Below are 22,205 nucleotides of genomic sequence, written 5' to 3' on the forward strand. Positions count from 1 at the left end.
GCTTTACTTTATTGTTTAGCTCTTAATATGAAATAGTTCATTATTTTAGCAATTTATTAATAAATTTTCATTTGGTATTTTATAAGGCAGACAGTGCAGTCCAAAGACGTTGATCTTTTCACTATTTATTATTAGGTTTGATCTGCTTCTCGGTTGGCGTTCATTTGTAAGTTAAAAGTAATTCCTCAGCATTTGCGATAATCGTTTCATTTCCATTAATTTAGTATTAGAGTATCTAATATATAGTTAAAAATTTGATTCTTCACTTTAGTTTCCTTCCAGCGCTGTGTGTAGTATACAATAGTTAATTAAAGCTTTCTTTTTATTCAATTTGCTCAATATGTTATTATATATGTTTTGGTTCAGACTACGCAATTGTTTTCTATCCACTTTTGAACTAGCTCATAAGTGTTTAAGGGAAATATATAGTTAATATATTAATTAAGGTTCGCTTCTCGGTTAAATTATATAAAAAAATGCGGCTGCCAAAAGGATTCTCCTTGTCAGTTTGAAGTTGTGTATATTTTATGTGTATTGTATCTGTATCTGGTGTATCTTGCGCTCCTCTTACGTGCTAAGAATTGACGATACTACAAAATTAGACAGTTCGCTTTCGTATCTGTATCTGTAGTCTTTGTTATCATCAGTTTAAAATGGTATAGGCATATTTGAATGAATGCTTCCCAGTTTCTTGAGTTCGATTCGTTGTTGATGTCTATGTATGCATATAGGTATTGCTTTAATCCAGGTGTTTATACATATCCTCCAGCTGGGGCTTGAAATAGCTCTTAAGCTGCGGTCTCTTGGCTTTGAATGTGGGCGTCAGCAGTCCGTTTTGCACCGAGAAGGGATCCGGATGCAGATAGATATCTTTAACCTAAAATGGAATATTAATTTCCGATATTATCTCGAAACCTATATGTTTGCTGGTCCAAAAGCTCACCTGTTCAAATGACTTGAGTCCGCTCTGCTTGCCCCAGTTGAGCATGTCGTTCATGATCAGTTCCTTGACATTCTTATTATTGCACAGGACGGAGAGTGTGCCGCGTACATTGTTCTCCGTGGCCCATTGCTTCAGTACATCGGTATCAGGTACAACAACAGCGATAATGCAGCTCTGAAGGAATTCGGTAAATACATAAACAATTAATCGGTCTTCTTTTATCAATATCAAAGAATTCTTCTTAATTTCGGTCTTACCTTTAAGCTCTCTCCATATACATAAACTTGATTAACGTATTGACTGAGCGTGTAGATATTCTCGATCTTCTCGGGCACTATGTACTCGCCCTGGCTAAGCTTGAAGATGTGCTTGCGGCGATCGATGATACGTAGTGTTCCATTTGGCAGCCACATGCCAACGTCGCCCGTATGATGCCAGCCCTCCGAATCGATGGCCTCCGCCGTCTTTTCGGGATCCTTATAGTAACTATTCACACAAAAATTCGATTAAACAACTGTGGAATAATGATACTAGTTTACCTACCCATGGAACACATTCGATCCGCGCACACACACCTCGCCAGTATTTTGATTGGCAAAGTACTCCATCTCCGGCACATCCACCAGTTTCACAGCATTGCAGGACACGGGTGGTCCCACATGGTTGGGCACATGGTCTCCCTGAACGGTGAGGGTAATGGCCCCCGTGCACTCCGTTTGGCCATATCCCTCGAGAACCAGGCAGCCCAGAGCACAGCGCATGAAGGTCAGGACATTTCCGGCCAATGGGGCGGAGCCCACGACCATCAAACGGAGATTTCCGCCAAAGGCCTGATGCACCTTCTTGAAGACCAACTTGTCCCAGCAGCCGTTCCTCCGCAGGACACCCCTGGCGATCTCCTTCTCCTTCGCTCGCATGGCCATGTTGAAGAGACCCCTTTTCAGTCCAGACGCTGAGATATCATTCTGAATCTTGTCGTAGACGCGGTTCAAAAGACGAGGCACTGCCGGCATTACGGTTGGTTTCAGCATCTTGAGGTCATTGGTTAGTTCCTTGATATCGCCGGAATAGAAGCCCACACAGCCGCCCACATAGTACATTCCATTCTCGCAGCACCGCTCGAACATGTGGGCCAGGGGCAGGAATGACACCATCACATCGCCCGCCCGGATGCGATGGTCGCCCATCTGCAGGATCACAGAACAGACGCCGGCCACCACGTTGCCGTGGGTGAGCATCACGCCCTTCGGATTGCCCGTCGTCCCGGACGTGTAGCACACCGTGCACAGATCCTCCGCCGTTGGCGGCACCTCCGGATGGTTGCCTTTGGCACCCAATTTCTCCACATCGATGAATGAGAATATCTGTATGCCTCGGCTGCGTGCCCGCTCCAGGGTCGTCTGCCGGATGGGCTTGATAGCCACTATGATCTTCAGACTGCGCGGCGCCTTCTCCAACAGCATGGCCGCCTTGCCATCGTCCTCCACAATCACCACCTGCATATCCGTCTGGCGTATGATGAAGGCACAGGCATCGGGGCCCAGGGTGTCGTACAGCGGCACCACCACCAAGGAGAAGGAGTAGCAGCCCTGCTCGTACAGGATCCATTCCGGGCGGTTCTGCGAGTAGATCCCAATCAACTGCTTTGGCCTGGCTCCCAGTGCCAGCATGCCGGCTCCAAAGTTCTTGGCACGCAGCAGGGCCTCGTCGTAGTTGATCCACTATTTGGACAGGGATTAGAGTAAATTAAATATTAAAATATATATTAAGGATGTTTCGTTATTTACAGGTGGTGTAGTTGGGACTATGTCTTACCTGGTAGGGAGAGGTCAGGGTCTCGCGCCAGCCCAAACATGGTCCATTGTTGGAGGCGTAGGCGCCCTCGCGGAAGGTCTGGTACAGGGTGCGGACATTCTCTGTGATGTAGGACACGAACTTGCCGTTCTTCGACTCCTTGTAGAACTTGGAGACGTGTATTTGTTCCGGACCCTGCAATGCAAGTGAAGTGACCCCAAAAGAAACAGAGAAGTCGAGGACATGCAATGAGTGAGAGACGTTCAGATATTGAGGTAGAAAAGAATATATACAATCAAGAGTTCAGTGGGGTACAGATAGTATTTTTGTTGGGTTAGGCAGATACAAATACATATGTTCAATGTAAGCGAATTGCTTGTCTTGAGCTAAAAAAAAAATAAATAAATATTTCTTCGTCATTTGATTTGCATTAACGGAAATGGAAAGCCATATAAAAAATTTAGGTTCAATGGGATATGGTCGTAAATTCAAGTTTTAATTGATCTGGGAAATCTGTTTCTAGATCTACAGCTTTTATAGTCAATCCATTAAGTGTGTTTATTTTCGGTTACTTTAGCCAATTGTTAGAATAAAATCAATAACCATTCGAGTTTATGTACGCAGCCAAAAGGCTATGATTTATCATTTATTTTGTGGCCAAATACATAAACCCATCACTCGGCGGGATTTCATTAGTCCGCCCGATAGTAAATCCCATCGAGCACTTCCTTTATGGTAAACAGCTGCGAAATAAAAACAACAACAACCGCAATGGTCGAAAGTGTTGATGTACGAGACCGAATATCAAAATACTCTGCGATGGGGGAATATTTTTGTGGGGGGTACTGGTCCGGGGATCCAAAGAGTTAGTTTGTTTATTTTTGCTGCCCGATTTTAATGAGCAAAATGCGAATGTATTTTCACAACTAATTGTTTTCCATAGATTAAAGTGCTTTGCAAATTGATTTTGTTTATGGATTTCATTAATGACGCAAGTCTAGTGGAATATTGTTAGTTTCTAGAGGGGCTTAGTTGCATGGGGCATACCCTATGGTGGATATCTTGACGATGATCGTATATGATCTAGCCCACGAAATGTGAGAGACGTTAAACAAAAATAAAAGAAGCAAAATAAAGTATATATTAGTGATTGCTTAGTTAATCCTGGTCAGGCAGTTTTGTCTGTTCATTCTATGGTTTTTTAGGACCTCCATAAATGAGTTTACCTTGAGCACATCGCTCTGATTGCTAAGCTCGATGGGCACTCGTATACTGGTGATTTGGCCGCAACAGGACATGGTTTCTTTTGTTTTTTCACTTTTATGGTTTAATCAATGTTTGCAGCTTTTTGGACACTTTCTTCACTTGTGGCTCTCTTTATTGATCGTTCAGATTGCATCTGACATTTTACACGCACATTTTCCAAGCGACTGTAAAACACAAACGCGAATTTAAGCACATTTTGCAATTCATTGATCAATTTGGATTCAATATCTGGCGTTTAATTGCCAAGTACGTAGCGTGTTTAAACGTTCCAATGTACATTTCAATTATAGATTTTCCCATAAGGCACATTTCATAACCGCATCGAGATCGTTTAAATGCTAATTAGCGCGCGTAAAAATAGTTTTGTAATTGAAGGGGGTTGTGCGGAAAATGTTGTTCAAATATTAAGCAGATGTTATTGTTTATTTTATATCGATTGTTGCGCCATTCTATGTAGGTTTTTAATATTCGATATTTTTAATTCACTTCTACTAATAATTGCTTGTCTTTAAGCTAGTTTGTATTGATCTTATTGATCCTTATTTTATTAAACCACTTAGTATCTGCTTAAATTCCTTTTAAAACCTCACATAATGTTTGAATTACACCAATTAGACTAAAAATTAAAAGCAGAACCAAAAGTCAAAAGCCATAGCATAATTATGACGCCTGGCTGTTCGTATACATATTTTTGGCAAGTGCGGCTCAGTCATTTTGTTTATAATTTTTCAATATTGGCAGCTGCAGGGCGCAAAAAATCAAAAAAAAAAAAAAGAAGGCAAGAGAGCGTTGTAAAATGGCCAAGACAAAAAGAGCGAGTGGCCAACACATTATCGACAAGGCGTCGTCTGCGGATTTTACTTGGCCTGCCCCAAATTAATTTATAAATAGTTCGTTTGTGGGTAAAAACGTTCCACTCTGTTGTTATCTATGGTAGCCGCAGTGTGTGTGGCGGCATAAAATAAAAGAAAAAAAAAACAAACTATGCTTTCACACACACACTCTCGAGTACAATGAATACTTTTTGCAATATTTAAATTTTCTAAAGACGATCGAGAACTGAGTCATGGGGAACGCGTTTCGGGCCTCATTGGGATGTTTTGAGCCAATTGGCAGAGAGCAAACATTTTTCTCAATGAGCAATTCATCTTTGAGTTATGGTAATTGTGGTGGTCATAAAATCGGACATAAACTATTGGCCCAACAAAAGATCGAGAGCCAAATAAATGAAATGAAAATAAATGAATGAAACAGACGGGACCAAGATGAATTTCAATTGAATCTGCAAGGTATCAATAGTTTGGCAGCATATTCTTTTAAAAAATAAACGAAACCCAGGAAAAGAAATATGCAGGAATTTCAAGGTCGTTTGGGAAAAGCTTTGTTTTCGGTTTCCAGGTGGCTGGCATATTTTTATGTATTTTCTAGTACCAACTTTGAGTGTTCACAACATTCGTTGTTCTAACTTATTTCACATTTAACAATATATTTTAGAAAGTATCTTAAATAAGGAACCGCAGGGAATCTTTTGATTGCATTGGTTGCAATGCAAAATAATATATTTAAAAATATATGTATAGGTGCGGTGGTTTTACTTCCTGACATTTTGATTGATTAAGATAGATTGCAGGAGTGTAATATAGAGCCAAAGTTAAAATGTATGGGAAATACATTTAAAATTGTAAAATTTGATTTATTTTTCAATTAGTAGCAATTTTTGTAAATATCTTTGAATTTGTTGATACTAAAATCGACATAATTGTACAAATGCATTTACGTTCAAAAGTGCACATGGCTCAAAAATTCTTGAAAAATATAAAATATATCTCTTAAGTATAAACAGCTATAAAATGATATGGGCAATCTGTGTATTGTTAAGATCAACCGTTTACAACTTAAAAGCCCCACCAATTAGGCCAAAAACATCCATCAATCTAAATATGAATCAAAATCGTGTTAAAATAGCTATATAACCAATCTGGGGGCTGAGTTTTTCTTAGATGTTTCAAGTATAGAAACTGCGTGAACTTGAACTTGAGGGGCTGAGTTCACGTGGCAACACGACGGCACTTTGACACTTTGGCAAATCGATTTCCTTTGGAAAATCGTTTAATTTTTCTTCGTTAATTTTCGTCCACTTTTTTGAACATTTTTTTTGGGGGTTCTTGCGCTTTACGTAATGAGATTAAACGCTTGTATTTTTGTCAATTTGTTGCAAATTGTCGTGCGTTTTTTCGCTCTTTATTTCGTTTTGTTTAGTATACACGAGCTATTATTTATAAAAAATACGTTTGTTTCATAGATATACATATATCTGCGACATGTACATTGTGTTGTTGTTGCTTGTTATTTCGTTTTTTTTTCGATTTTTTGGGACTTTTCTAATTTGAAATATATTCTTGCGACTTGAGCCCGCCACGAACTGCGCGACACGATGTTAAATTTCGAACTGAGTGGCAGAAGTAAAATATTGGCCGTGGCTAAAAATGATTTTGGCCGGCCCGAGGAATCTGCTTTTCATTTGGGAGAGGAGAGATTGAGCAAAATCGAGCGAAAGATTTTGGGGTTTTGGGGGGCTAATTTCGGGGGGATCAAGTAGAATGCAGCGTTCGGCCAGAAATTTTATTCGTTTATATGTTCTTGTTTTGATATTAAATGGTTTTTCTTTTTACTCTTTGCTAAATAGATTTGTACCAATTTTTTGTTGGCTCGATCAAGTTGTCCACCTGTCTCAATTTGCCCTTTACCAAACGAACAGTGTGGTATTTATGTGAATATGTAGTAAGTAAGCCATAGAGGTGTTTTCTTAGGGTAGTGACAGCAATTTTCAACTCTTTAATAACCAAAATGATTTATGGTCTATACGAGCGGACCACGCCCACTTTTGCGACCGGTAAAAATAGAAAGCATTTGTTTACTTTTGGGCAGCCCATCAAAGAATATACTATGCAAAGTTTCATAGGTAATTAAATTAAAAAGTATTCTATTTTATTTCTAAACATTTTTGAACTAAGCGAACGGATAAAGAAATTATATTTCAAATATGTTTGAAACACACTTCCCACACCAATTAGACTTGTTGCAAATTGTTTTAAATTTATAACAGACTGCTTACATGCTGTCAATTAGTCAATATTCAATGAACGTTTAATTTATGCACCTTTCAGTCTAAATCCACTCAACATTAGCTCATAGCCACATATTTATCGTTTCATTTGCACCTCAATTTGCGCACATTAGCAATTTTAGTGCGCATACACACTTATGTTGGAAAACACTCTGTGAAAGGCGAAAAAGAGTGTGCCAAATGTTGGTGCATTCTAGTCTAGTCATACCAGACTAAACAAACACAATAAGTGAGTGAAATTCAGAAATGCATAATTATACAAAATACTTGTTTTACAACCGCACACGCAAATGTATCTGCTCAGATGTAGACAGGTTGGCCCTGTCTTGTCAAAAGTCAAAAGTCTGACATTTCCTTATTATTCTGTTGTCTTTCATTGTTTATTTGTAAATGGGCGGGGACTTTCGATGGAATTTAACATGGAATAAAAATACTTCAATATTTTTTTATTTTTTCTATAAATTTTAAAACTATTTCAGCTGCTTTTAACCAGATTTATACGCAGGATATGAATTTGCAATAGGTAATTACTATGAGAAAAATATTCACTTTACACTCAATACTTAAATGAAAATGCTCTATGATTTCGAAATATGTCAACACTAATAAAAACAAGTTAGAAAAACCTTCGTTTTAATAATGAAAGAAGATAGAATTCCTACAATTTCATTCAAATCTCTCGTATTTAAAACGCTACCAACAAAAATTGGTTCACTTAGCATTCGATAAATCGATTGTTTAATCAAAGATTATCGCGTTTCACTGTGCCTTCAGCCTTCAACCCACGAAAAATGGGACTGCGATTTTGGCAATGTCAAATATTGCGCGAAATATGCTATTGTGTCAATAATTGTTTATTTACATGACATCAACACAAAAGGAAAGGTCCGTTACAACAATTCGCGCGGGGGAAAATGTCGGCGAGTTTAGTTGAAGGAAATTCCTCTGACAATCGTGTGTGGGGAGCAATCGGCGCGGAAAATATCTGCATAGATCGAAATTGAGAGAACCAGGCGACTAATTAGGGAAAAATGCCAATTGAGCCATGACAAGATTTATTATTGTCGTGCCGCTGTCATTCGATAATTTATCAGCGAGAATGTTGCAGTCTTGGCAAGAGAAATTCATACATTAAAGCATGCGGGGTGGTGCAGCTATTTTTAATAATTTTCGCACCACTGTGGCACAGACGTCACGGCTAAAAGTCGAAGAACAAAGGCGAAATGAAAATCGAAATGGTGAAAATGTGTGAAAATCATGTGACGACAACAACGAAGCAGAGTCCGTTTTTGGACTCACCGACTCGTGATCGTGGACATGTGCACATCAAAGCAGCCAAGCTCTTTTTGGCCCACATGCTTCGGGGGATTCTCCTGTTCTACCTCAAAAACAATCGAACCCGAGAAAACTCAAGACAAACAGTTCGCAATTGAAAATTGAATGATGTAATTGATGAGATCAAAGTCGATCAATTGCGAAATCAGCATACCTCCAGCAATGGCGATTGGTTCTCCAGAGGCACTAACGGTCGTTCCGGAACGGGCCTCGTTGCAAAGTAGTATGCCACACTAGCTGCCAGGCTTCCTAGGGTTAATGTTCCCAAACTGCCTCCCAGGTAGTACAGATACCCATCGATCTCGTCCCCTGTGGAGATGATCAAAATAAAGTGGATTAATGGATTGTTTTTAGTACAATTTCTTGGGAACTCGATTTTTTTGTAATTTTCTCTCATTGTAATCTTTAAACTTGGTAATAGAATTAATACCAATTAAATAAATTTATTAGGAGTTTGCAAAATATATTAAATAATATTTCACATATTCTAATAAATTAGTTATATTTCAAAAATATTTAGATTAATATTTAATTATTATAAATAATAAGCTCAAATATATTTAAAACTCCAAATACTTACAGAAATATGAAAAATTGCTGACAATCAAATGATTGACGTAGGCCATAACCGACTTCTCTGGCGTCATCGTTCCCAATTTTCCTTACTATATTATTGTTTTTATTTTGGTAGTAGTAGTAGTTAATAGTTGTTTTTGTTTTCAACCTGAGTGAATGTTACGTGTTTAGCTTAATGATTGCCTACAGAAGATAGCCTGCGAAAAAATCAATAGAAGAGCACACATCAGTGAAATATTTTTAAAAATTGATTTTATAATAATGGGTTGTTTGGGAAACACTGCACTGAAAACGAGGCCTAATGAGGCATTGAGTATTCTCAATCCCCATGCCCAGCAAATGCAATCAAGCTGAACCGGAGGCCAAAACCGCAGCATATAAATGTCATTCATTTTCCGCCTAATTAGAGGGTTATCCATATGCACACATCTACCTATGTATCATTTTATAGATCGGTAATTGCCACTGGGCCCCTGACAAGTCAAGTGACAGCAATTAAAATGCGTTCAATTTGGGATGATTATTTTAATTGGACTTACAGCGGTTTTATACGTTAGGGGTATATTGTGCTTACCAGATATGAGAACCAAAAAAAAACATGTTTGAAAGTCCGCTGATCAATGTCTAATTCTTAAACTTTTGCCCCTAACAAATTATGAAGTATACATATGACCCGCAATTTTTTATAGACAAAGCTGCACTTGCCCATCAGTTGTGCGATTATGACTTTATCTGCTGTGTTCGGCATTTCTATTATCAGTTCTAAAAAAAATAAGAGTAAAAGATGCAACGGAAATACAAGCAACAAACTTTAAGAGACCAGATTCGGCAATTAAGGCTCTTCAATGCTCTGCAGATTTTTAAACTTTTTTCTAAATGCTTTTTTCTGTTATAAAGCTTTGGGTCTATTTCATTTAAATTTATTTATTTATACCCTCTACAATTGCAATCAATTGAAAAAGTTGAATTACATTCCATTAGTTGGAAAGAAAGTAGGGTTTAAAAAGTTTTGTAAACAAGAAATAATCACAGGCGTGCACTTTCCATTATTTATCTGATAAATACATTTATTTCTAATTTTACTTGACCTTAAGCATAAGCACCTGCCATAAACTGCATTCTACAATAACTGGTTTCTCAGGATTGAATATTTTATTTGAGTATTTCCCATCTATACAGGCTAAAATATTTGTACGCATTACAAGTTAGAATGGAATTCCCAACAATACTAGCCTGTAATGCCTTAAACAGGTTTTTGAATGTCTTGTGCCAATAAAAAAAGTGTTTTGTCGAGGAGAAAATTCCCAGTCTACTTGTAATGTGTAGTGAATAAAATTATCATAATAAATGGTAACTCAATGACAAACTGACACGATAAACTTTAGTTTCGTAAACATTTTTCCGGCAGAAACTCAAACACTTTATTATGTTTTTCTTACGACTTATTAAATCGATTAGTCAAACAATGGCTTACTTATTATGTTAACATGTACTAAAGTATTTCTGATTACAATATAGAAACCAAATATAACAAATATGACGAAATATAACCTGTAAAAATGATTCTGTACACATATAAGGTATTTTATGAATATGACAAACAATAATAGAAATCGAATCTGAAGAATTTGAAAATGCTTATATCTGAATTCTCTATAGAAAGTCACTTTAAGCGGATACATAGGTCGACTTTCCACTTCGAGGCTTAAACAAAAAGAGGAACCCTTGTGTTTAATATTTAATCCTCTTTAGTTGGTCACTTCTGGGATTTGAAGACTGCACTTGTGGCACGGAGGCAAACGCCACATGGCCACCGAGTAGGCCGACCCACTTCACCCACATAAACAGGCGGCTGGTGGAGCGCATCCCAAGCTCTTCGTCTGCTGATAAGAACGCTTGGGGCAGCAGAAACGGCAAGAACAGGGAGAACCTTCATCAGTCCGCTGCTGAAACTTTGCACCCAGATATCTGGTCGAGGCCCCCTTACTAAGCAGATTATTCGTCTGTGGACAATGCGATCCAAAAACAAGTGCGAAATATATATATATTTATTTTGTATCCGAAGAGTGCCTATACCCTATAGCAAAGTATAATTAAGCAGTATTTTTTAGAGGCCTAAAAAACGTTTCTGTATGGCTATTATACTTGCTCCCTAGAAAAAACCATTGCTTTATGACTTAATCATGGAATTGATTTCTTACCATCGATTTATTATTTTACTTAATTGTTTCTTTAAAGGTACATAGATTGTAGATTGCATACCTGTCAAATTGTTAACATATCGATGCACATCAATTATTTTGCATTTTTTGTACTTTGTTACCGGTCTTATATGTTGATGTTAAGTCCCTAATAAGTCTGCTTTAATGCAAGTAATTTCATTTCTTTACATAAGATATCTTTTAATTAGATACTGTATATTTTCTTCTGATACTACGAAATCTACAGACATTCCTTTGCCCATAAAAGAACGGAATATTATGCAATATAAAAACTGTGTTTAGGCTATTGATTTTATAGACTGGTTTCTTGATAGCCGGGTCAAATCAGGTTTGGCCAAACGTGAGGAGGAACAAAAAGAAGGCATGAAAGGAAAATGCAAAGAGCGAGAAACAAAATGGAGCCTACTGAGGTCAAGGCGGGCACATGCGACTTTCGTCCATTGATTTTCGCACATTTTTCCCAAATTTCTTACCTAGGGTTCTGGACTACTTGAAGATGAAACACATTTGTCGGGCTTATTTATAGATTTGGGAAAATCAATGAAAATTTTACGTTTCGCCTATCGTATTTTTTACCGGGTCGCTTTGGGGGGGGGGGGGGGGGCGTTTATGTAGGCGCGGGGCGAAAACTGAGAGGAAAAGCCCTAGAACCGAGCATGGAATACCGAAAAAGCGAAGGCCGGAAAAATTACTGCTAAACGGTCCGACGTTCGCAACAGAACTGAGTACTGCCAATTGGGAATCTCGGAAATAAAGTCAGTTTGCGTTTGAGTCCGTGTTCTGAGCATGCGTGCAACTGCTCCAACAACAGCGAGCACAACAACAACACTCGCAATCGCATGAATGAAGCCACACGGAGAACCGAACACCGCTAACCACAGAGAGCCAGTGCATACACTGAGCAAATTAGGTACAAGTATTTTCGAAAAATAATAATTTAAATGTAATACTTTAATTGAAGCCAAAGCTTAAGCTTGTTTATTATTATGATATAATATTGATATTGCCTTTTAAATCATTTCATTGGATTTAAATACGTATTTCGTCCAAATGAACAAAATTTAACAATGTTAATCAATGTTATCTTATTATAAACCAAACCTAAGCTGCAGCTTTTTCTGTAAGTGTGCCAGGGCTCCAAGGAAAGAGCGGCATTTGGGAGAGAGCGCTAACTCAGCTCCAGTCATAACAAACAACGAAACAAAGTGGCAAAGGCAAACAAACTGCACGTGCTACACCAAACCGCTGGAGGGATGGGGAGCAGAGTGGAAGTGACAGAAAGCGGAGAGCAGAATGCAGAGAGAAAGCCATTGTGTCTGCCCGCTTTAGTGGCGTTCAGTTTTAGGGGGTGGGGGGAGAGGTCGTCCAAAGGATAACAGCCGCAGACAAACGGCTGTCATTTTATGGCCAGGTGAAGCGGGGGGGTGTCGTGACGCACTTGCTCCTTTCGGTCCTGCAATGCGACACGCTTGCGAGTGGTGCTTCCGCACTTTAGGTTCTTTAGCAATAAAAACAACATAATAAATGTATGTGTTTCAGTGTAAATATTCGTGCGTTATTTTTATTTGTATTCTTCATCACCCCATTTCGCATATTATGCATAATTGTATATGATATATTCGAACAGAAAATTTGATGAAAATATAAATAGTAAATAAGTTAGTAAAAATATTTATAATTTTTTGCACTTTGGTTGAGATTATTTAGGTACTTGTAATAAAAACTTTATTCTGTTAAGAAATATTTCAAAAGTACACTTGTACATATCACAATGTCGTTTGTTACAATAGGCTTTTTCAACACTTCTTAAAATCGTTTATCTAGGTTTCTGTATTCTGTAGAGCTGTATTGGTGTACTATATTTAACCTCCTTGCACTTGAGCACCTTAACATCAGAAGTGTTATAGCTGCCCTCCCACTTTGCGATGTGATACTGCCATACTTTTGACAGCTGTCTGTTAAGTTCAAAAGTATATTGACCAAGAATCTATAATTACTTGTAAAAGGTCGAACAGAATTTGTTAAGAGTCTCTGAAATATAAAAAAAGTACACACAAAAGTGTGGGTAAACTTTAAGGAATCAAATCAAAGGGAATTTGAGGTTTTGCAACACCAAGATACTTGTGTGTGGGTCTTGCTTATTCAGGTTTTGTGGCGTTTTTATGACTTCTCGTGCGGGGCATAAAACAAAAGGGTTCTTAAGTGGGGATAATACAACAAAACTGAGTCAACATACCTCAGTATACAAAATGTATCTTACACATCCACCTTACATTCATTTTAAACATGTGTATGTTGCATACTTTAGGGCAAACATGCTTAGTGCGTATTTTAACCCGTCAGATACTTTTCAGGTCGGCTGATGCTCCAGTTTTTTTTTTGGGGTAGTTCGGTCACTGCCATTCCCTTTTATCAGTTAATAAACCGCAGTTGCGGCTTCCATGCTCAAAAACAAGAAAAGCTTTTCGCATTTTTTAAAAGAAGAGCATTATTAATCGTTTGGCACTCGAACAATGGGCAGCGGCGAGGTGAAAATATCTTTGGAAGATTCCCCCAACTCCGGGGAAAGTTTCGCCAGTACAACTAGTGGTCCGTGTTGCGGTTCTGGCAGGGATTTGGATATTCAGGTGGATGAAAGGGACAACGAGGACGATCAGTTCCAATCGAGAGCCACCAGTGAATTGCAAAAATCCAAGAAATCTAACAAGAAATGTTCCAGCGATCTTTCGACGGAGAATAGCTATGCTGCCAACAAAAATGTAGCTGAAGGTAAGAACACAGTGCAAATCAATATTCGAAAGTTATAATACTTTATGTTTAAATATTCAATCTATTTCTTGTAGGCCTTATGGATATAGCTTTGCTTTCGGCGAATGCGAATCAGTTGCGATTCCTGATCACCTACAACGACAAGGCATCCACGTACATATACAGCATGATTATGGTGATACTTTCCCTCGTGCTGCAGCTTTTAGTTGGTATAATGCTGATCTTTAAAGTATGTGAGTACAGCTTCAATTAGTCTATTCACTAAAAGAAAATCTTCACAGCGACGTCTCAAGCGATTTAGGAACCGAAGTTACGAAAGAACCAACGATCTGCTAGTAATGGGAGTTTTCATGATCACAGTGATCAACATTCTGCTGGCCGCATTCACCACAACGGATCATTAGTGAATTAACAATACTATACAACAATATGTTTTATTTATATTTTATATGTGTATATATTTTAATTGTATTTTATACAATATGCATAACAGAATCAACTATGTGGTAAATGCTACGTTAACATGGTGAGAACCGATAACGGATGGCCGTCAAAATTGTTCCAGCGGTTCCCACGCATAAATGCACTTGACGTATCTGACGTACGATATCTCAGCTTGTGTGGGGGATATGATGGGGGAAGGAGAAGTATCGGGGGATTCTTTAGGCCGCATAATCCTTCTTGATGCACTTGGCAATGGTGCTCAGCTGCATGTTGGTGGTGCCCTCGTAGATGGCTCCGATCTTCACGTCACGGTAGTACTTCTCCTGCGGGAAATCGCGGGTGAAGCCAACGCCTCCCATCCAGTCGACGCACTTGATCGCCGCCCTCTGGGCCACCTCGGAGGCGTAGTACTTGGCCATGGCCGCCTCCTTCTGGAAGGGCACTCCCTGCTCCTGCAGACGTGCGGCATTGTAGGTCATCAGGCGGGCGGCCTCGATCTCCGTGGCTACGGTGGCGATCTGGTGCTGCATCGACTGGAAGTTGTAGATGGCATCTCCGAACTGCTTGCGCTCCAGCAGGTACGGAATGGTGGCGTCGAAGGTTCCCTGGGCCAGGCCCACCATCTGGGCAGCAATACCGATGCGACCCTCGTTCAGGAAGCCGGCGGCGTACTTGTAGCCATGGCCGAAGGTTCCCAGGATGTTCTCCTCGGGCACACGCACGTTGTCGAAGGTGAGCTGGCAGGTTCCAGAGGCGCGGATGCCCAACTTGTCCTCCGGCTTGTTCACGATCAGACCGGGAGTCTCACGGTCCACAATGAAGGTGGTAATGCCACGGTAGCCCTGCAAAAAGCAAGATAACGATAAGGTTTTAGATTGAAAGAATTACGTAATCATATTTTTTGTTCAGTAAAATGTAATTTAAGAAAATTAATATTAGGCAGTTCAATAATTAGGTTATACATTTGATTTCTTCCAACGTTATATTTAAAAAAAGAAACTCATTTGCATATTTTAATATTTAACGATCTGCAATCAAGTGAACTTTGATCTAAGAGCGATTAGATGGCAATCAGTTCGAATAACATAAAGATTAGCAACGGAAAATATTTTGAAATCGTTTAGTGGCATGCGAAAAAGTGAAAACGAAGCTAAGGGGTATAATAGGAAAAATCTAATAAAAATATGATTTATTTTTAAATTTAAATGGTTTTAAAACACTTTAATTTGTTATGAAACTTTACTTACATCTTCTGGCTTGGCATTGGCGAAGATCAGGAAGACTCCGGCCACATCAGAGTTGGAGATCCACATCTTGGAGCCGTTGATTACGTAGTGGGAGCCATCCTTCTTGGCGACGGTCTTCAGGGAGAAGGCATCGGATCCTGCTCCGGGTTCGGTCAGGGCGAAGCTACCGGCGTACTCCTGGGCCAGCTTAGGCAGATACTTGGCCTTCTGCTCGGCGTTGCCGAACTTCATCATCAGCGAGTTGACCAGTGTGTTGTGAATGTCCACAAAGGCGGCGACGGCAGGATCAATTTTGGACAGCTCCTCCACCACGATGATGTTGGTCATGAAGTTGCAGCCACTGCCTCCCAGCTCGGTGTCGATCTCAATGCCCATCAGGCCGTTCTCGAAAACCGCCTTCACCACGGATGGATCGAATTTGTGCTCAAAGTCCATTTTCTTCACCAAGGGCTGGATCTGCTCCTGAGCCAGTTTGGCAACTGAAAGTTTAAAGGAAAGAACCCATGGTTTATGAAACATGTGAAATAACTCATAAACGAATTTGTCAATTATCCTTGCATACATTATTTTCAAACTTGACAGTGAGATTGAATCTTTAGATACATTTTAAATAGGTTTTATATTTTTAAATTATTTTATAACAAATAAGAATTCCTAGAGACTTCATTTCTAGACCTTAAGTTTAAGTCATATGTGTATATGTATATGTGTAGATTTAGAATCTAACGATCGGTGGAAGAGCTTAAGTCAAAGTTTTTGCAAAGCTTCTAGAAGCTTTTAACTGCACGTTTTCGAAAAAGGTAAAAACTAAAGCTTTTTGCTTTTAATTCTTTTTGACTTCTTTTTCTTCTAAGGGGCGCGATGTTTGTTGTTGATCTCTTGTTTGTGTAGGTTGAGGTATTTTTCTACACGCGTTTGTCTCTCAGATAAACAGTCTTCGTGTGTGCTTTTTTTATCACCAGATTCTACGATCGCGTGGGGCTCTCGCAGCTGTCTTCTTTCTATTATTCTCTCAGCGTATTTATTATTGATCTTTTTTAAGCATTTTTTCTTTTTTCTTTTCTTTTGCCTTTGCGTTTCTGTTTTTCTGCTTGGAAATCCAATTGGTACACACCCACAGAAGCTCCCACACCTCCGCCGCCCCTTCTTCAATCAAATCACTTTCCTGGCGTTCTGCACACATTTGTAAATACTTTCTTTCCGCTCACTTTTCATGGGAATTGCTTAAATAATTAACTAACTTTATATATTCATTTTGTTTTCCGGCATATGGGCAGGGGTCACTCGGAAAATTTCTAACAGATGTGACGTGTCCCAATGGGCTCGATGGTAAATTTTACATGTCCTTTTTGGAGTTTGGCTTATAGCGCAAATAGGAAATTCAATTAAATCAGGTCAATATAGTCTTATATTGAAAGTTTAAGTTTTAAGTTTTTTTGGGCAACTATACTTGGTTGTTGAAGCTAATAATCGTTTTAGAAAATGTGTGTTTGCTATTCTTTTACGTACTTTAAGTTTACTTATACATATTAAAACAGATAATTTAATGCCATAATTTAATTTAATTTGTGTTAACTGTACCAAAGCCTATGATATATCTAGGTAGTTTGAAAAATATAAAAAACCAGTTTCAGTTCATGCACTTAGCCACTTTGCATTCAGCTCAGATTACGCAACAGTCAGGCCATATAGACACATACTTTCCCACTTAGAATTATTTGTATATAACAAACATACATACTATATGGGAAGCCATATAGATTGAGACCAATTGAGCAATTGATAAGCGGAACGAGGATTATTAATTAATATGGCGAAAAAACAAGGTGTTAGGTGATAAAAAGGAAATGTAACCTTCTCAACTAGGAATTAGATGGCTTGCAGGGGGAGAACAACAACAAGTCGTTCTTCTCCGCCCACTCAGGTAATTCAACTCTCTAGGGAAGGGCGCCCGGCCAAGTGCCACGCCCCGGATTGCCCGGCGTGGTCACTAGAACAGTGACCACAGGTGGACAGGGAGAATGGCACAGCCGCATTTATTGCTCTATCACAGGTGTAACGCTATTCGGTTGACGTGTAAAACCAGAACCGTACAGCTGACTGACCTGTGAAAACACGTGGTTAAAAGGATATCCTTAAGGACACTATTTATAGTTAATGAGGAAAATTCCGCCCACGCAATAACAGTACTCTGGGGGGAAATGAGAGGATCTCGATGAGAGAGGCTTGATTTGAGGCTCGAACTCGCGCTCTTGTAAAAATTCTTCTTTCTTTATGTGCCGGCCGCTCAACGAGGAACACCACGGCCAACCGTCAAATATCAACGACGAAACTCGATGTTCAGCGGTGGCGGCTATTTTTAGAACACGCGTGTGTGTGTGTGTGTGTGAACGGGGTGGGCGTGTGCGTGTGTGCCGGGCCCACCCCTTTTTCCTTTAGGTTTCTACCTGGATAAGTGTTCTCACTGGTAAACTATTGTTATTATCAATTAAATATCATTTTTTAAAGTATTAAGCCAGTGAGAGGAAAAATTTTCCATCGGGAAAAAGCTTGTGATAAGGTTCGATCTTGAACTTGCCAAGTTGGCAGCTTTAGCTTTTCAGCCATTAATTATGCACTTTATAAGAATAAATATATTCATTTAGTTTAAGTAAACACTTTTAAACACGTTTGACACAAAAAGATATTTGAATTACTATTATATATATTATACTATTTTATTATTTCTAAATTGAATAATATTTATTTAAAATGCATTTAAGCGTATACACAAAAATATATGTTTTTGTATATATATATATATATATATATATATATATATATTTAGCCAAGGGAAAGTTTCCAGCTTTAAGAAATCGCATGATTTTGAACCTAACAAAATTGTCACCCAAGGACCTCATTGGACTGAATCATTAATTTTGTGTAACTTTTTATCATACTATTATTAAATACCGAAATAGTTTTATTAAAAATTATTATAGATATGGAGAAAAAATATTTTTCACCAAAGGAAATAAATTATAAAGTGATAAAACACATTCAAGGACCTCAATAACTTTTAACATATTAGTTTTACAATGCAAAAAATTAGTACGAATCATCATTACAAATTATATAATAATGACCAGAAAATAAAAGTTAATACGGTATTAGTATAAGATATGGCATGTTTCTAACTATTTGAAGGAAGACTTGATCAAATCGGAAAATGTACATCTTGTAATATTCAAACATATATTCAAATATATACGTCATAAAGAAAATGGACAAACCTACCCACTGATACTTAGTGACATTTTACTTCTACTATCAAAATTAAAAAGGTGCTTATCTGGCAAGCGGCCTCCTCCGCGTTTCCCCCAACTAAATAAACTTTATCAGCAAAAAAAAAAAACGTAACTCGAAAAATACGAATACACACATAGTAGTGCAGCAAGACTTCAGTTGGTTAGCACAATGGAAAAATTAATAAATAACAAGAGCATCATTAAAATGCGATGCTTGGTGTTACGTAACAACAAGCAAGTCCCACTAAGCACCATAAAAATAACTAAAAATTCGACATGGAGAAAAAAACACGCCTATCAATTGGGGGCTACAACTGGATGTACAGTACCATTAACACTATGATCTATTTGGATCCAAAGGGGATACTCACCAGTCTCCTTCATCATTTTCTCATCGTCGGTGAGGAAGGTGAGGGGTGGGGGGAGACCTGTTGCCGAGGACATCGCAGCATTTTGCTGACGTGCAGCGTTAGCCAGCTAAAAAGTTAGTTAATAAGGAAAAAATAATTAGTTGTAGGCATTTATGTAGGTGTCGGTTAAGGGGGCGTGGCCTACTCACCATGCGCACGGGCAGTTTCTTCAGGCTGTTCATCATCTTGAATGAAGTGGACGAATTGATTTAATCAAGAGGCCAAACTGGACTGTTTTGAATTTCGATTCTGATCCCCAGAGACACCACAACGTTAAAAGTTGGCTGCTCACACGCGACTGAATTTCCATTCTCCACATATGTGTTGATCGTGGACCAGAGGAAACCTGTTGCTGTTGGCGAAGCGGCATGTTAGTTAACAGCAGGCTGTATTTTGTCGAGCTTTTCGGTAACATTCTGTTAGTGCGGATGATCACCCGATGTTAGTGAGCTTTCTTTAACGCTGCTAAAATATGGTTCTTAGTTAATGAATTCAATCAATGAATTGCTATTGATTCTACTAAAATTATTTGTCTATATTTTTTATATTCTACTTATTAATGGCCTTTCTTTAGGTCTTTGCATATGATTACATTCTTGAGTTTTTTATTTTTTACAATAGTATTTGATAAATATAAATAGTAATTGATAAAAATACTAACTTAGAATTTTTTAAAATCTGATTTCTCAGGCGATCGCAACAGGCTTTTTACCATCAAATGGGAATTGGTAGCTTTTTTCTGTTATCAGTCTGTTAACATCTGGAAAATATATTTCACGTGTATATTATATTAAACGAATTTAGAACTGTGATCTCACTTAAGAAATAAATGTTGATTATACTGTTTGACAATTATGCATATTGTTTTAATTCCGTAACAAACTGAAATTTGACATCAAAATAAATTTATAAAATTTAGCAATTTAACATATTTTTATTTTTCACGACTTGAATGATTTGGGAATAAATTTAAATTGTTTTTAATAAGAAAATATTCAAATGCAACAGTGAAAACCAGCCAACTATTTTAGCAAAGACACACTCCCCTGAAGTGTTGCAAAGCACATGCTTTGAATTTGACAGTTCACGACTTAGAGATGACAGTATTATCGATACTAGCTAAATTAAATTAAGCAGTTACAGCGAGACATAAAGAAAAAAGGAACTATATAAGTAATTTCATAGGGAAATAAATACGTGTAGAAGCAAACAACTCAGCTATCAAAACCATTTTTAAACGTACAAATCAATGCTAAACACACAACACAAGGCCAACCGATAACAGCGTGAACTATCGTTACTAATTACCACCTCCAGCACCGCCTCTTTGCCATCCCTAACCGCGACCCATCTGTCAAATTTCTTTCTTTTCGTTGATTTTTCGACGGTGAGTGCGTTTTCGTGATTAATTTCGTTTTTGGCCCGGCATCCCCACATATTATGCCCCAGAAACAATGAAATCGCTCAGAGAAAACAACGCACGACTCGTTCGTGCAATTATTGTGAAATTCGGAGAGTCCGCCAATAAAGCAGTGCCCATTTTTTGTTTACAGCCCGCACAAGCAAGATGAAACAGAACCCGTTCGTGTCGTCGTCGCGCAGGAAGAACCGCAAGCGCCACTTCCAGGCTCCCTCCCACATCCGCAGGCGCCTCATGTCCGCTCCCCTGTCCAAGGAGCTGCGCCAGAAGTACAATGTGCGTTCCATGCCCATCCGCCGCGACGATGAGGTCCAGGTGATCCGCGGCCACTTCAAGGGCAACCAGGTGGGCAAGGTGGTCCAGGCCTACCGCAAGAAGTTCGTCGTCTACGTCGAGAAGATCCAGCGCGAGAACGCCAACGGCACCAACGTCTACGTGGGCATCCACCCCAGCAAGGTGCTGATCGTCAAGCTGAAGCTCGACAAGGACCGCAAGGCCATCCTGGAGCGTCGCGGCAAGGGTCGTCTGGCTGCTCTCGGCAAGGATAAGGGCAAGTACACCGAGGAGACCGCCGCCCAGCCCATGGAGACCGCGTAAATCGCCGGCTAAAACTCTGCTTTGGACAACTGGGACGTCGCTGTTTACTGTTTTTACCGTAACGCTTAGTGTAAAAAACAAAACATCTGAAAAAAGTCGCGTGTGAAAACGGCGCCATTCTTTACAATAAAGGAAAGTTGATTTTCACAAATGGATCTGTTGGCTTTTTTCCCTGAATGGAGTTTTAGATAAGTGTGCCGGAAAATCCCGAAGTATCTGAAAAGTTTTGTAATAGTTTAAAAAGAGCCGATCTGCCATTTGTTTTGCAAAGATTATTAATTACTGCCGGTTAGATTCTGTTTCAGATATGGTTTATAATGCAGGCAGGCAATTTCCATCTTCTTTCTTGTATTTTTTTTGTTTCTTTAAAAGTTAAGACCTTTAATTGACTTGTATTAGCTTGAAATTCAGTTTTCATTGAATTTGGACTTAAAAAATGCGTGTATTTGGGATGCATTCAAATTAATGTTTGATTAAAGTTAAACTAGTAAAATACACTATTGTCTAACAATCTCAGCTTTAATCATACGTAATGGCTACGTATGGAATAATCGTGTATTCCTACTATATTCTTGATAAGCATCTACAGCAGTTTCTTTTAAACTTTTTCAAGGAGCTTCTTTTTGTAGGTAGAATAAACATATGATTTGGAAAACAGTCATATTTAGAGGATAACTAAAGAAGCCAATATACATATGTAGGGATATGTTTATCCCTATTAATTGATAACTAAGAATTAAATTGATATTATTGCGGATTAGGTTGAGA

General features: G+C 38.6%; 4 protein-coding genes and 1 long non-coding RNA gene across 6 annotated transcripts; 3 read left to right on the forward strand and 2 right to left on the reverse strand.

The window, feature by feature from the left end:
* Positions 1-33: 33 nt before the first annotated feature.
* LOC6618357 (long-chain-fatty-acid--CoA ligase 5) lies at positions 34-11,989 on the reverse strand. Of its 2 annotated transcripts, XM_002042592.2 has the most exons (8): positions 11,737-11,989; positions 9,046-9,238; positions 8,620-8,774; positions 2,759-2,932; positions 1,487-2,664; positions 1,201-1,429; positions 944-1,117; positions 34-877 (listed from the first exon to the last, which is right to left on the reverse strand). In XM_002042592.2, exons 2-8 carry the CDS (start codon positions 9,110-9,112, stop codon positions 740-742), a joined length of 2,115 nt encoding a protein of 704 aa, XP_002042628.1. In that variant the 5' UTR covers positions 9,113-9,238; positions 11,737-11,989; the 3' UTR covers positions 34-739. The 2 variants fall into 2 exon arrangements, with proteins under 2 accessions (XP_002042628.1, XP_032575690.1); XM_032719799.1 differs by lacking the exons at positions 8,620-8,774; positions 9,046-9,238; positions 11,737-11,989 and adding an exon at positions 3,964-4,152.
* Positions 11,990-12,811: 822 nt separating this feature from the next.
* On the forward strand, positions 12,812-14,449 carry LOC6618358 (ninjurin-1). The gene is made up of 3 exons (XM_002042593.2): positions 12,812-14,032; positions 14,107-14,261; positions 14,314-14,449. The coding sequence occupies exons 1-3, from the start codon at positions 13,777-13,779 to the stop codon at positions 14,434-14,436; spliced, it is 534 nt and encodes a 177-aa protein (XP_002042629.1). The 5' UTR covers positions 12,812-13,776; the 3' UTR covers positions 14,437-14,449.
* A 15-nt stretch (positions 14,450-14,464) lies between these two features.
* On the reverse strand, positions 14,465-19,731 carry LOC6618359 (short/branched chain specific acyl-CoA dehydrogenase, mitochondrial). Its single transcript, XM_032717364.1, has 4 exons — positions 19,570-19,731; positions 19,382-19,487; positions 15,724-16,202; positions 14,465-15,318 (listed from the first exon to the last, which is right to left on the reverse strand). Exons 1-4 carry the CDS (start codon positions 19,603-19,605, stop codon positions 14,695-14,697), a joined length of 1,245 nt encoding a protein of 414 aa, XP_032573255.1. The 5' UTR covers positions 19,606-19,731; the 3' UTR covers positions 14,465-14,694.
* Positions 18,102-20,272, forward strand: LOC116800905. The gene is made up of 2 exons (XR_004361670.1): positions 18,102-18,190; positions 20,111-20,272. It is a non-coding gene; the product is annotated as an uncharacterized LOC116800905 (long non-coding RNA).
* A 469-nt stretch (positions 20,273-20,741) lies between these two features.
* On the forward strand, positions 20,742-21,590 carry LOC6618361 (60S ribosomal protein L26). Its single transcript, XM_002042595.2, has 2 exons — positions 20,742-20,807; positions 20,974-21,590. Exon 2 carries the CDS (start codon positions 20,988-20,990, stop codon positions 21,435-21,437), a length of 450 nt encoding a protein of 149 aa, XP_002042631.1. The 5' UTR covers positions 20,742-20,807; positions 20,974-20,987; the 3' UTR covers positions 21,438-21,590.
* Positions 21,591-22,205: the final 615 nt, after the last annotated feature.

Source organism: Drosophila sechellia, chromosome 3L, assembly GCF_004382195.2.
Source record: "Drosophila sechellia strain sech25 chromosome 3L, ASM438219v1, whole genome shotgun sequence".
In the NCBI taxonomy this organism is placed as follows: Eukaryota; Metazoa; Arthropoda; class Insecta; order Diptera; family Drosophilidae; genus Drosophila; species Drosophila sechellia.